The 15,593-nt window shown below is 34.3% G+C and overlaps 1 protein-coding gene and 1 long non-coding RNA gene across 8 annotated transcripts in view; one reads left to right on the top strand and one right to left on the bottom strand.

The window, feature by feature from the left end:
- PPP1R12A (protein phosphatase 1 regulatory subunit 12A) overlaps positions 1–15,593 on the top strand; it is a 166,459-nt gene that overhangs the window by 110,690 nt on the left and 40,176 nt on the right. For all 6 annotated transcript variants that reach the window (XM_055358747.2, XM_031016581.3, XM_055358749.2 and 3 more), the window contains exons 6-9: positions 4,922–4,996; positions 5,939–6,027; positions 6,174–6,331; positions 9,581–9,705. In XM_055358747.2, the coding sequence (XP_055214722.1) occupies positions 4,922–4,996; positions 5,939–6,027; positions 6,174–6,331; positions 9,581–9,705 (447 nt within the window). The remainder of the gene's footprint in view (positions 1–4,921; positions 4,997–5,938; positions 6,028–6,173; positions 6,332–9,580; positions 9,706–15,593) is intronic.
- LOC129525956 (uncharacterized) lies at positions 1,895–6,692 on the bottom strand. Of its 2 annotated transcripts, none has more exons than XR_010129372.1 (2): positions 6,490–6,692; positions 1,895–2,103 (listed from the first exon to the last, which is right to left on the bottom strand). It is a non-coding gene; the product is annotated as an uncharacterized lncRNA (long non-coding RNA). The 2 variants fall into 2 exon arrangements; XR_008670532.2 differs by lacking the exon at positions 6,490–6,692 and adding an exon at positions 3,157–3,296.

The following is a 15,593-nucleotide window of genomic DNA, read 5'->3' as shown; positions in this document are numbered from 1 at the left end:
CTATTCAAGTAAAAGGCCAGCTAATTTTAGCTTCGCAAGTCGTGTTACCTCTCTTTTCATGTAGAAATTCCCCTTCAGAAATTTTTTTCTGAAAAGATTAGTGGATACCTATTAGCCTCTGAACTCTGGTCTGCATTCTTCTCTCCCAAACAGTGACCTTTTACCACATGTCCATTCATATGGGCAGTGCTGATAATTGGTTCATTTAGTAACAGCCTCCGGATGAGAACTAGATGAGAGAAGCTTATTAATTGAAATGGTTTCCAAAAAGGATTATTTCACTTACAAGTTGAAACATGGTGTGTTTCCCCTACTGAATCAGTATTCTAGTGAAACATACCCAATATATTGTATGTATGAGAAAAATCATTTTATTGGCATCTGGCCAACAATTGTCTAATTCCTATGCCATACAATTTATCATAATTTTGCTATCAGAGAAGGAGTGCGTGTAAAATTATTTTGCCTTATATCCTTTTTTAAAAAATTACTATAGTAGCAGCTCCTTATGTCACTCTAAATTTTATTTACTCCTTATCTGTCATTCGATATTTCAGTAGATCTTTATGTGATCTTAAAAGAATTGTGAGCCAGGCTTTGTGGTATGCACCTGTAATCCCAGCTACATGGGAGGCTGAGGTAGAAGGATCGCTTGAGTCCAGGAGTTCAAGGCTGCAGTGAGTCATGGTTGTGGCACTGCACAGCAGTGGGCAACAAAAGGAGACCCTGCTCAAAAAAAAAAAAAAACAAAAACCCGAAACAATTGTGCCTCATATTTACATAGAATTTAAAGGTTTTCAGCCTTTTTTACACATATTACCTAATGCAATTCTTTTAACAACCCTGTGAAATTAAGTTTTTTGGATTCAGGAACATGATCAGAGAAGTCAAGTATATTTTCCTAAAACCCTGAAATTGTTTTATCTTTTTATTCTGCTAAGTTCCTCTATAACTTCTTTTCGTTTTAGTTTCCTCATCTTTTATTTTTCAAGATACTATTAAGCTATAAAAATATAAATTTTAATCAAAATATTATTTTTCTTTTAAAAATCAAGATTTTAAAGACTGCTTTTTATAGTGAGGAGCTACATAATGTCTATAGCATTCTAAAGGACTTTGTGCCATAAATATATCCAAATACAAGGCTTTTTTTTTCGTTTGAGAAGTTCTATTTTAAGACCTTGATTTTTAAAATTTTAATTTCATAACTTTGCATGTATGAATTAGACTGTTTTTATTGTCTACATTTTAAATTGTCATACATCATGTTCAGTCAAAATAAATTACTTTGTCTTAATTATGTAAGCCTGCCTATGTGAATTTATATTGTCATTGGATACCTTCCTTAGTACTTACAGATTGAAGATTATTACTAAATTGTTTTAAAAATGATATTAAAGATGTGCACTTAAGGTACTACCAGAGTTTAGATGAATTATTTAGTACTAGAAAACATGATTTGGGAAAATAATGTATAATATAGTAAGTGTAACAAATATATAGAAAATCTGAAACTTTCTACATGGAAGTGGGAGAAATGGTCTAAAAATATTTAGAGATTTCAGTTTCATTTCTTTAAATTATTTGCAAACTGTAATACATATTTACTGTCATTTTAATTCATTATTATAAACTATGTGATACAGACCTTAAATACAAAGGTTTTTATTTGCTTTCTTAATTTATTAAAATAATTGCTTTACTAGAATGTATCTAATATTGTTCTTTCTTAAATATTGACTAGAATGCTTTTCTGGTTGGAATTTCTCTTACCGAATTAATACAATGGTTAGCAGACAAGTTTTTAGATTAATATAACTGTCATTATAAAGATTTAAATGAATAACAAAGCTGTTTCTGCTATTAATGGACACAAGAATTTTTTTTACCCTAATTCCATCTGAAATTATTTTTATTTTTGATAAAGACAAAATGACACACTAGTAGAGACCTAGATTGTATTCCCACTTTCTCTTAATGACCTGTATGACCTTGGGCAAATACCATGCACGCAGACTGAGTTTCTTCATCTGTACGGTGAGAATCATTCTGATACTTGTCCCAGCTACGTTGTTCGTTGTTGTGAAGATGAAGAGGTTGTACCTAAAAAAAAATTTGGTTAGAATAAGTGAGTAAAGAAAAATGAAGAAACTATGAAGTTAGACTTATAATGTCTCTAGTGTGTTTGTGACTCTTAATAGATGTATTGGACTGATTTTTTTTTTAAGCAGTTACTTTTAAGATAGTTCTCTTGATAAAGTTTTTATGTTCTCATACCTCAGCATTGTGTCCTCATTTGTTGCCTGGTTGCTTTGAGTGACACTGCTTATATACTATAAATGTGTTTATACTCTATCAATGAAGCATAGTAGCCTTATAGTAGTTAAGAACCAAATAATGTTTATAACTTCACGACTGTTAGCTTTATAACTGTGCTGCAGATTGTTTAAAGAGCATGTTTAAGTTGATGAGTTAAGTTGACGAGTGTGCTTTTTTTGAAATTAGAAATTCTTAGAGCCCACATTTTACTCTAGTTTGATTGTGTATCAGCTGCTGTTTGCAAAGTAGATTCATTTATCAAGGGAGAAAGTGAAAATAAAGGTTAGTATGGTGATCCAATTTCTTTTTCTTAAAGAGGAGAGTTCCTTGATTATTAAAGTGACTCCATTGCATTTAACTGCTAGAAAAATTTAATTACACTTCAAACATTTTCAAGGTGGGGTAGTTCATTCATGAGAAGGGTTGATAATGCTTAAAATGATATTTAAAAAGAAGTCACTGAATTATTTCCACATAACATAATCTTAAACACACTTTACATTAAATAAATAGCATTATTAACATTTTAGAACTGATTATGTAAAGCATATGATATAGCAAAACTAGAATTAACATGTATTTCTAATTTAAAGGGCACCTTAAGTTTTGAGCCAGTTATTTGATTTCAGAACTATTTATTCTTCAGGAATTTAAATTTTGGCTTCTATTTCCCAAGATTGAAATGGGAGGAAAGTTTGTTAAAACTAAAACTTTTTATCTTGGACTGAGTGGGAAAGGATAGATTGTCTCTTAAATTCCTACTGGTAAGACTTTCTAGCAAGAAAAGGCAAGTATGATAAGTATTTTTGAATCTTGTAAATTTATATACATACTCACCTATTTTGAAAAAGCAGTATTTTATATACTTTGAAGATATACTTCATAGGGCTGGGCACAGTGGCCCATACCTATAATCCCAGCACTTTGGGAGGTGGAGGTGGGCCTGAGCCCTGGAGTTCAAAACCAGCCTGGGCAACATGGTGAAACTCCATCTCTACAAAAAAATACAAAAACTAGTCAGGCGTGGAGGTGTGCACCTGTGGTCCCAGCTACTCAGGAGGCTGAAGTGGGAGGATCACCTGAGTCCCAGGAGGTTGAGGCTGCAGTGAGCCACGATCGTGCCAGTGCACTCCAACCCTCGTAACAGAGCAAGATCCTATCTTTTAAAAAAAAAAAAAAAAAAAAAAAAAGATACCTTTCATAGACAATGGCTTTTTATTTTATTAACAGACAATGGGAAAAGTAGCTCAGATATTGGCTAGCTTATAGTTTATTTTATAGTGTTTGGAAATTAGCTCCTTTCTGAATACATGTTAACATCCTGATGTTGGTATAGAAACGAGGTTTGTTGTTTGTTTCTAAATGGAAAAATTAATGTGATTTTAGAAGCCATTATTTCTTATCCATTCTGATCTTGTTGTGGATATATAGGAATACTATTAAGAAATTTTAACTTTCTTTCAGAATTATATTTTTTGTTGCTAAAAACATTTTTTTTCTGTGAAAGGATCGTATACTGGATAACATACAAAGAAGACTGTATTCTAAATAATGAACTTGTAAGCATCCTGGAAACTTGTACAGTAGGGCTATTATAAGGACTAACGCAGGCAGCAGGAAATGTTCTTAGTATGTTTAGTCAGCAGCTCTTTGAAATTTTCTCTTTCACAGTGAATTAAAATGGATTGACATATGTTCATCTGGACTAATTTTAAAAATTAAGCCATACCTGTGGCTGGCTGAATGTTAAACAGCTTAAACATATATATATTTTTAATTTTATTACTCTAACAAGAAGTTAATTGAGTTTTAGGAAGTCATCAAAAAGAAAAAGTCTCAAAAGGTTAAATTACCCAGTAATTTTGCCCTTAACTGTATGTTGAAGAAAATGAAAACAGGTGTCCACACAAAAAGTTGTATATGAATGCTCATAGTAGCATTATTCATCATAGGCAAAAAAAAAAAAAAAAAAAAAAATGCAGATGTCCACCTGATGACTAGATTAGCAAACTGTATATATCATGCAATGGAATATTATTCATCAAAAGAAATGAAGTGATACATGCTATAACATGAATGAACCTTGAAAACATGTAGAGTGAAAGAAGCCAGTCACAAAGAACCATATATTGTATGATTCCATTTATAGGAAATGCCTAGCATAGGCAGACCTATAGAGACAGAAAGTAGATTAGTGGTTGCCTTGGGCTGGATGCAGACAGTGACTACTAAAGGGTATGTTCCTACTTCTTAGGGTGATAAAAATATTTGAAATTGATTATTTTGATAGTTGTACAACTCTGAATATCCATAAAACCATTGAATTGTACACTTTAAATGAGTGATTTGTATGGTATATGAATTATATCTCAATAAAGCTGTTGCCAAAAAAATAAGGGGACATATTCTCAGCTTCTGTCTCACATAAATTTCACATACATTGCCTTAGAGTTGTATGTTTTTACAGTAGTTATTGTATCATTTATAACCACTGTAAAAAATGTTATCCAACTTCTTTATATAAAATTATACAGAATTACTGAAGGCATTTTATGATTTATTGACTTTTGACCATCACCATCCCCCCTTGTTTCCTACGTAGGGCCAAACAGCCTTTGATGTAGCAGATGAAGACATTTTAGGATATTTAGAAGAGTTGCAAAAGAAACAAAATCTGGTATGTTTGATGACTAATAATTGCCTATATTACTTAACTTTGAATTTGAGACAATTACAAAAGTATTCTTGTGATGTTTTGTACTTTTTGGTTTTAAGTTATCCTTAAGTTTCACTAAATGATAGTGAAAGAGAATAAAGGGTGGTGATATTTAGCCTTTTGTGTTGCTTATCCCCATTTCTATTTCCTCCCCTTCTCAAAATGAATACTCATATATGTCCTCAAGAATAACATGTTTTTGTAATTTCATTAGAGTGTTTTACTTAAAAGATGGAATCTATAAAATCTCATATATCCAATAGCAGGTCCTAGATAAGCAAGGAGTTATATCACTAGAAAACAGTTTTTTTTTTTTTTTTTTGGAGATGGGGTCTCACTCTGTCCCAGGCTAGAGTACAGTGGCGCGATCTCAACTCACTGCAGCCTCCACCTCCCGGGTCCGAGCAATTCTCCTGCCTCAGCCTCCTGAGTAGCTCGGACAACAGGTACACGCCACCATGCCCGGCTAATTTTTTGTGTTTTAGTAGAGATGGGGTTTCACCATGTTGCCCAGGCTGGTCTTGAACTCCTGAGCTCAGGCAGTCCTCCCGCCTCGGCCTCCCAAAGTGCTAGGATTACAGGTGTGAGTCACTGCGCCCAGCCAGAAACAGTTCTTTAAGTAAAATATCCTCAGCCAGCCTAAGTGGTTAGTGGATCTCGACTTTTTCAGCAAAGTTGGAGGGATGTAAAAAATCCATCTTAGCCCTGCATGGAGCTTTTTAATTGTCTAGTCTATTTCATTCTTTATTCAAGCTCTTTCCTTTTCAGGTAAAACTTAATTTATTTCTTTGTTTTGTCTTATTTAATGTCTGAAAAACTACTTTGTTATTATTTTAAACTCTGCATCTTAGTAATAGTATTTTAATAGTTTTCTTATTTTCCTTTGCATAACTTTGTACAAAGCTCCATAGTGAAAAACGGGACAAGAAATCTCCACTAATTGAATCAACAGCAAATATGGACAATAATCAGTCACAGAAGACCTTTAAAAAGTGAGTAAAATATTCAAGTACATTTGTTACTTTTGTGAATGAGTTGGCATAGTGGCCACAGGCATGATTATTGTGGATCTGGGAAGAATGAATATATTTTAACCTTTTGTATTTCTAATCATTTGAACACTGTTTTCCTTTAACAGCAAAGAGACGTTGATTATTGAACCAGAGAAAAATGCATCCCGTATTGAATCTCTGGAACAAGAAAAGGTTGATGAAGAAGAAGAAGGAAAGAAGGATGAGTCTAGCTGCTCTAGTGAAGAAGATGAGGAAGATGACTCGGAATCAGAAGCTGAAACAGGTAAAATTAAAAGATAAAAGCATTTTCGTTGAATTTTGTGGCAGTGTAAAATAAGACAAGATGAGATGTAATTTTTAAATTTTTCAGACTGATTTTGCTACTTGTTTAGATACCTGCCACGCTACTAAATTATCTTTCAGTGAATGCTAGAAACTTACATATAGTTGTGAATTTATTATTTAATTATCTGGAGGCTGTTGTTCACCTCTGCATTTTGCCGACCTATATTTAAAGAAGTTGCAGAGGCTTCTAAGACTCCTTAGGTACAGATAGGTTGTGAGTGGGTTCTCAGCAATTGAGAAATGCTCCTGTTCCTTCTGAGGTCCAAACGTCCAGGAGGCCGGTCCCAACAGCATCCCAAATTTTCCCTAAGAAATAGTAAAGTAGGAATGGAGTAAAAACTCTTTCCTGTGAGGGTGTGGGGGAATTTGCTTTGTTTTGAGAAATTTTAAAGATACAGAAAAGTATAATAAACAAACATTCATATTCCAACAACCTCGACTTAAGACTTTAACTACTGTGACATTTAATCATATTTACTTCAATTTCTTAAATGAAGTTAAAACATTATAGATGTCTTTTTTAGTCACCCACTCTAGTCTGCTTCCCTTTCCTTCCTTCAAAGGCAATCACTATCATGAGTTTTTTTCTGTAATCTTCTAGTTCATTTTTATAGTCTTACATATGTGTATTCATATGTAACATATAACAATTATAATATTGTTTTGTGTTTTTTTCGTAAGGTAGGAATTGTTATACATCTTTTTTCACTCAAAAGTTATGTTTTTTATATTTGTCCATAAATCTATTTCTATAACTTGATTTGCATTTTTTTTTTTTTTAGCTATTGTATAGTATTCTATTAAATATGTCTGTTTCCATTCTGATGAACATTTACCTTATTCTCAAACTCCTGGGTTCAAGTGATCCTCCTCAGCTTCTCCAGTAGCTGGGACAACAAGCACATGTCACCATGCACATCTAATTTTATTTTTGTTTTTTGTAGGGTTAACTATTTTGCTGAGGCTAGTCTTGAACTCCTGTCCTCAAGCAATTCTCCCACCTCAGCCTCCCAAAGTGCTGGGATTACAGGCATGAGCCATTGTGCTCAACCTATAGCCTAAAGTTATTTTTATGCAGTTAATCTCCTCCCTGGGAGACATTACTTAGCTCTCAGTCTGTAGTCAAGTATATCATTACAAATTAAACTATGTGCACAAGAGAGCCAAGACTTGCACCAGATCTCCTAACTTGTATTTTAAGTCTTTTACTACTTATGTAGTATAATTCAAGAACTAGAAGTCCAGGCATCTCTTTCAAAGATTTCTAGGTTTTTGTTCACTAAATTTTTTCTTCATTAGCCCTTGTTTGTATACAAGTCACTGTTCAATGTTAGACACCAAGGAACTATTTAAAACAAACAAGAGACCTTAGGCCAGTTTTACCACTAACCAGCAAATCTTCTGCTATCTTTTGGTTGAATTTCCTTGATTATAAAATGAGAAAAATCGGGCTATATGACCTGGATGGTTCTTAAAACTCTAGTATTCTATTAAATATAACTAATTACCATCAAATTGCATTGTATTTGTTCGTGGTTTGGAATTGAAACGTACTAATTGCTCTCTACTCGGTTTCTCACTGAGCTAACTTTAAATGTTCCTCTGAAGCATTGTACTATGATAATTTTGTTCTTCCTGTTGCTAGTGGTCAGTTGTGCCAGGAAAATTTGACTCTGTCTCAAGAATTAACCCATGTAAATGCTGTGTGGTTCCTTTCCTCTCACTCTTTTAATATCAGCTAGGCTTTATCATACTTTATTTGGAAAGCTTGAGAAAGCAGCCATTTCCCTGTAGAGCTACAGCTTAATTTGACAATTTGTAAACCATTTGTTCTTTCTACTTTTTGTAAGGTTATTTCCTTGGGAAACTATTTGACGTAAAATAACTATTTTGCTGAATTTTGTAAAATAAATTATTTGCCAAAACAGTTTTTCTTTAGTGTTCTCTTCTCATAAAGCAGATAAAAATGAGAGTGCAACCGTAAGTTTTAGTTACCTTTCAAACAATTTACAAATGTGAAAGTTAGTTGAGAAAATGAGAAAGAAGAGTACATTTTTGCTTTTAGGGTTCTTTCTTCTAGGACTTTTTTGTTCTTTGTTGAAATCAAATGGATAGAAAGACTACAGCAATATTAATAACATTTACAAAGTAAGCTGGATGGTGGGGCTGGGTGCTGTGGATCATGCTAGTAATCTCAGCAGTTTGGGAGTCCAAGTCTGGAGGATTGCTTAAGCTCACGAGTTCAAGACCAGCCTGGGCAACATGGGGAAGCCCTGTCTTTACAAAAAAATACAACAATTAGTAGGTGTGGTAGTGCACACCTGTAATCCCAGCTACTCAAGAGGCTGAGGTGGGAAGATCGCTTGAGCCTGGGTAACAGGCTTCAGTGAGCCAAGATCATGCCACTGTACCCCAACCTGGGCAACAGAACAAGACCCTGTCTCAAAGTAAATAAATAAGTTGGATGGTGGTACATGGGGTTTATCTTATTTGTTATTTATATCTCCTACTAGACTGCAAGTGAAGGTATTTTGTCTTTTCATTGGCTGATATATCCCTGGTACCTAGGGCACTATTTGAAGAATGGGGACACTTATTATTTGTTGATTGATTCTCTACACAGTTGGGTGGATTATTTTCCAAGAAGATGATATTGTGCCCATTTAACTTTAGACTTTTTAGGAGTGGGAAGACATGCTCTTTGGGACATTTAACCATACTGTTTGACAGGAATGTAAGGTAATTATTGACAACAGCACTTTTAGATTTCCTTGATTAAAGAGGAGCCATCAGTTTTAGATCAGTAATAATAGTTGTTTATCCATTAGAAAATTGCATAGCTACTGTTAAGTTTTTAGTTACATTGCATTCATGCATTCAAATTTTAAATCTTAAATTTCTTTTTATTTTCTTCATTTTAAAAGTACAGAAGTCAGATTCTATTTGTGCGTTTTATTGTCAGAAGCTTTGTTGTGTATCTTTGTTATCTTAACTATTTATTTCAGCATATATATAGAGACAAGTCTAGAAGCTCCCTGAAAAACTGACTTGCGAAAAGGAATCACAGTGGGGAAAGACTTTTAGTTAACAAAACCTGAAACAAAAATGGAATATAAAATGATTTTTTCCCAGCCATTGAGACCAAATATATATGGAATCTTGACTCTTAATTGTTTGTCTTTAATAGATAAGACAAAACCCCTGGCTTCTGTAACTAATGCCAACACTTCTAGTACACAAGCAGCTCCTGTAGCTGTTACAACACCTACTGTGTCATCAGGTCAAGCAACACCTACATCACCTATTAAAAAGGTAAGCCAAAATTGTATTTGCTGAAAATACATGTATTCTATTTATGTACCACTTGGACTAACTCATTAAAGTAATTCTGAATTTTTATAGTCTGTTCCAAAAATATGTAAGATTTCAGAATATAAATATGTATTTATGTTTCTAAGTTGAATGAGATTTCTTCTGAATCATGTTTTTTTATCCTTTTTGCAATTGATATTACTGTTGATATTACAGTTGGTAGTTAACAAATATTACATACAGTTGATAGTTAATAAATGGCAGAAAGATAAAAATTTTTGTAATATTAAAATCAGTGATTGTATTAGTTTTTTTTTTCCTATTGAACTTTTATTTTGAGAAGCTCAGGTTTTATATCCTTTATCTCTATTAAGTAGAGGTGTGCATGTTGATAATTTCACACACGGGTAAGTTACAAATACTACTACCACAAGTCAATGAGAGAACTAGAATCTAAATTTTTTAAACTCATAGTACAAAGCACTAGGCAGGCAACTTTGGTATGCCAGTAGGAGCATGATCTCTGAGGTCAGATAAACCAGAGATGAGCTCCTGACTCTACCTTATTAGTTGTTATGACCTTGAGCAAGTTACTTACTATCTTCCTTTTGTATAACAAAATAAAGAGAAATACAGTTAATATTGTAAGGATTGGTTGAGATAGCCTGGCCAGTAAACTGAGTGTGTTTTCAAAATGTTAGTTTCATTTCTTTCTGTTCTCTGTCTGTTCTCCATCCCTCTCGTCTCTTCTCTCCACCGAAGCAGTGTTTTCCAGTTAGTGTGTTAATCTTTTTAAGACTTTACGTTTTCCTGCTTCTCTGGAACCTATCTTTCTTTTAACCCAAATTAACGATTAAGAGTTTTTGTTTGTTTATGTTTGACCTGCTAGTCTCTTTTCAAAGATTTCTCTTCACCCGTCCTTTTTTTTATCTTTTTTTTATCATTTCCCTCTCTGTCCACACATACCTTTTTTTTAACCAAACCCTTGAAAAATTGATTGCAGTCATCATAACACTTCATGCCTAAATATGTCAGTATGTATCTCCTAGTACAAGGCTATTATCCTTCATTCTCAAAATAATCACACTTAGGAAATTTAACTTTGGTATAATACTATTATGTTATTAATAACTAATATACCCAGATTTTCCCAATTGTCCTTTGAGTCTTTCTGTTTGTTTTTTAAAATCAGGGGTCCACTTGGATTGTACATTGTGTTTAGTTGCCTTTGAACTTATTTTGTTGCTCGTTTGACATTATGTGCATGAGTTTAAGGACTGATTGGTTTTTAAATCTTCACAGCATTTTTGTTGTGCTGTCAGTCTTGCCAGTATTTGGATTTGGCTTTAGGTGGTCAAAATATAGATCTTTTTGAAATCATAAACTACAGAATAAAAAAAAAAATCCCTGCTGTTAGTAATAATCCTTCTCTCAAACTTCCCAAGGAAGGCAGTAATGTAAATTATTAGTGGTAGAAACGTGTTGGTTTCATTGGTACATAGTTTGAATATTGAGAAACTGTATGAATGACTTATCTTACCTTATATATTCCAAAACTGAGGGCTTCTTGAATTCAGTTGGAACTCATGTTCATATGATAATAATTATGTATGCTTTAGTTAAGAAATTCTCTAAAAGCAGTTTATCTGCAAAATTTTGAAGACCGTTAATCATCCTATAACTAGCGTCACTACAAACTGCTTTAATTAAAGTTTATTTTACTTCTAGGACCCCCATGTACTTCTTCAGTGAATACTAAATTCATTCCTGCATCTTTTGATGTGTTTAGACTGTAATGTTATCAGAAATTCCATCTCCCTGGAATACCTAGGCAAGAAACTGGCTATCTTTTTTTTTTTTTTTTCTTCTTTTTGAGACAGTCTTGCTCTGTCACCCAGGCTGGAGTGCAATGGCACGATCTTGGCTCATTGCAACATCTGCCTCCCAGGTTTAAGTGATTCTCCTGTCTCAGCCTACTGAGTAGCAGGGTTCACAGGCACCTCCACCACACCTGACTAATTATATTTTTAGTAGAGATGGGTTTTCACCATGTTAGGGTATTCTCGAACTCCTGACCTTGTGATCTGCCCACCCAAAATACTGGGGTTACAGGCGTGAGCCACTGCACCCAGCACTGGCTCTCTATCTTTTGGGTATTTGGCTAAGTAATCCCTTTCCTACTACAGTCAAATGATTACGGTAAACTTCCTGTGTTCAATTTTCTTTTTCTTTTTCTCACATATAGCCAACATTTATGACAATGTAGTTCTCAATTTATACCTAATGCCCTAACTGAAAAGAAATACTTTATAACCTCTGTTAGTATAGTGGGCCAGTAATCTCTTTGCTGTAAAAGTTCTTATTCAAAATCACTCTTGATTCTGTAATTAAGCTAATATAATAACATCTGCTTCTAAATTTGCATATTTAGAAACTATTTTATTCTCAGTTTCAAGCACCATAACTTACTTTGAAGATTATATTGTTTCTTTGTTCTTAAAGTTTTGTAACCAAATTTTATTCAAAACGATCATGTGTAAAAATTTTGAATTTTTTTTTTTTTTTTTTTTTTTGAGACAGAGTTTCACTCTTGTCACCCAGGCTGGGGTGCAGTGGCGCAATCTCGGCTCACTGCAACCTCCACCTCCCGGATTCAAGTGATTCTCCTGCCTCAGCCTCCCGAGTAGCTGAATTACAGACACCTGCCACCACACCCAGCTAATTTTTGTATTTTTAATAGAGATGGGGTTTCATCATGTTGGCTGGGTTGGTCTCAAACTCCTGACCTCAGGTGATCCACCCATCTCAGCCTTGCAAAGTGCTAGGATTACAGGCATGAGCCACCGTGCCTGGCCTGAAATTTTTTTTTTAATGAAGAGGGAGAGTCTTTTTTTTTTTTTTTTTTTGAGACGGAGTCTTGCTCTGTTGCCCAGGCTGGAGTGCAGTAGCACGATCTCGGCTCACTGCAAGCTCCGCCTCCCAAGTTCACGCCATTCTCCTGCCTCAGCCTCCCAAGTAGCTGGGACTACAGGCATCCACCACCACACCTGGCTAATTTTTTGTATTTTTAGTAGAGACGGGGTTTCACCATGTTAGCCAGGATGGTCTCGATCTCCTGACCTCATGATCCACCCGCCTCAGCCTTCCAAGGTGCTGGGATTACAGGCGTGAGCCACCATGCCCAGCCGAAGAGGGAGTCTTCTTATCAATATTGTATGACTTTTAAAACCTGTTATATTCAGTGATTCTTATACTCCTGTATCTACTTTAATTTAGCATATTAGTATTTTTTAAAATTTTTTCAAGTCTATCTGTAACTTTAGTGACCTAACATTAAATTTCCTTAAACAGATTGTTAATTTCTAATCGCATCTTAAAAGGTTTTGCAATTATCTGTTTTTAGGTTCCCAGTCATGACTCCACTTCTAATATTTAGATAAAGTTATCAAGTTCTCCAGCTTCCTACCCCAGTACATAAACTATGTATGTGTGCACTTGTGTTCATGGCAAGACAGATCACAAAAATGGAAGCACACGAAACAGTTTTACATGCTTATTTTCTTTTAATAACTTGGGGTAACTATGGTGAAAGATAGATGTGTTTACTTTAAATGATCTTTCCTTAATTCCTTAACCCTTCCGCTGAAATTAAAGAACTGTTTCTGTAGCAATATCAAGCTGATGATTTGTGGAGATGTTATCTATAAAACCATCAGTTTGATTTTGTGCTTAAAATTGTTAACAAATTTATATAAGCCTCTCTAGTCAAAATAAATATTGTTGGGATCTCTAAAGCAGATTATCTGTTCTTCTGTATGGGTGTACATTCCAATAAAATGTAAATGGCATTTTCTTTACTTGATGGTAAAAATTCAGAATTTTTATGGAATTAAGTGTTCTGGTTAATTGAATTCAATGTAATAGCTAATAATTTAACAAAAGACTGCTATGTGCTGTGGGTATATAAAGTAGTCCAATCGAAATGTACAGATGTAGCATGATTTAAAAGGAGAAGAAATTATATTTGATTTAAGGTAATAGAATCAGTACATTTTAGATAAATCTTAAAGTAGGTAGTACTCCACCTGAGAGAAGAAGGGCTTGTAAAACTTATTGAAAGGGAGAGAAGAAAAACAATATGAGCAAGTGGGGATAATATGGAATACTTTCGCAGGAAAAATGAATTGTTCCATTTGATTGATTTATAGGGTGCATATATACAAAGTAAACAGGAAAAGTAGAGCTATATTGCAGGATGTCTTCAACTGTAGGATAACACTTTTATAATTTATTTGATAAGTAGTAGTCGTGGAAGATGTTTGAACAATGCCATGAGAGAATTATTCTTTATAGAATATTATTCTGACAGCAGTGTACAGATTTGAAGATGCGAGGCTTATTGAGAAAAGGTTTATTACAAAGTCATTGAAGTTGCCCACAATGATAAGAATATGAACTAGAGAAGTGACTCTGGGCTTATAAAGGAGAGGAGATTTAGAGACTTGACTTCTAATTTATGGATGGAGGAAAATGACAGAGAAGGTCTAACATAATTGTGAAGTTTGAAACATAGGAGGTTGAAGAGATATACTTAGTGCCATTACAGAATTAGGGAACTGAAGAAGAGATGGTTTGGAAGTAAAGGTGTTTTATTTTAGACATACTGAGTTTCAAGTTTTCAGTTATAGTTCTAGATTGTCCACTCTACAGGTAAAATTAGGACTGGAAATTTAGGAGACTGGACTGGAGAATAACACATTTGAGAATAAGCTGACTACAATTAATATTTAGCCTGAGGAAGTAAAGACCCTCCTCCTAACCCCCCAGGAGAAGAAAGTAGAAAGAGAATATGAGAGATCCAAGAGCAGGCTCTGGAAGGGCTAGCACAAGGAAAGTTGTACACACACACACACACACACAGCCTGTATAAGAAATGTTGTATACACACACACGCACACACAGAGTCAGTCAAGAAAAGGAATGGTCAGAGTAAAAAGAAAAGGTCAAGATAGCGTCCAGTAAAAAAAGCCAAAGAAGAGAGTTTAATGGAGGAGGAGGTATAGTTAAGTATTTCAGGAAGGGTTTATTTATGTATCAAGTAAAATTAAAAGGTGCTTTTAGACATATAAAGCAGTACTTAAATCCAAATTCATGTTGGGCAGAGTGGAGGTATATCAGCCATTACAGTGTAACAAATGCCCATTTCAAAATTGATAGATAGTACTGCCTCATTTTTCTCAACTCTAAAATAACAGTAATAGTAGTATTTCATTGGGTAATTATAAGGTTGAAACAGGATAACCCATGTGAAGCACTTAGCTGAGGGTCACACACTAGTAAATATTTGTTAAATGTTAGCTTCATTTATAACAATAAATGTTATCTGATCTCTGGCTGTTTTATAATGGGGGAAAAAACGTTTGTTTCCAGGTTTTTTGTTTGTTTTTTTGTTTCTGTTTTTTGAGGAGGTGGGAGACCTAATGTGGGTGTTGGCAAACTATGGCTGGTGGGCCAAACCTAGCCCATTACCTGTTTTTGTATAGCAAACTGGTTGGAGAAAAAAAATAAAAAAAATGTCATTGTCCCTAAAGTTTTATTGGTTACAGCCACACTCAATCATTTGTGTATTAATATTATCTGTGTTCCACAAAGCCTAGCATTTACAGTGTAGCCCTGTAAACTCACCAGTCAATAAGCAGCTGTCTCAGTACCTATCATATTGCACAGAATATTAGAGTTTGCAAACTTTCTTGGTCATTGGAGCCCCTAGTGTTTGGTAGGATTTTTTCACAGTGCCACTGGCAAAAGGAATTGCCTGTTTGTCTCATTAAGTAGTTCGATGCAAATGTGATCAAAATGGCAGTTTGTGCAGTGTCTATGAGATGTCA

The sequence above is a fragment of the Gorilla gorilla genome, chromosome 10, assembly GCF_029281585.2.
Source record: "Gorilla gorilla gorilla isolate KB3781 chromosome 10, NHGRI_mGorGor1-v2.1_pri, whole genome shotgun sequence".
Classification (NCBI taxonomy): domain Eukaryota; kingdom Metazoa; phylum Chordata; class Mammalia; order Primates; family Hominidae; genus Gorilla; species Gorilla gorilla.
Note: the sequence above shows the minus strand (reverse complement) of the source record. Positions and strands in the feature narration are given on the sequence as shown.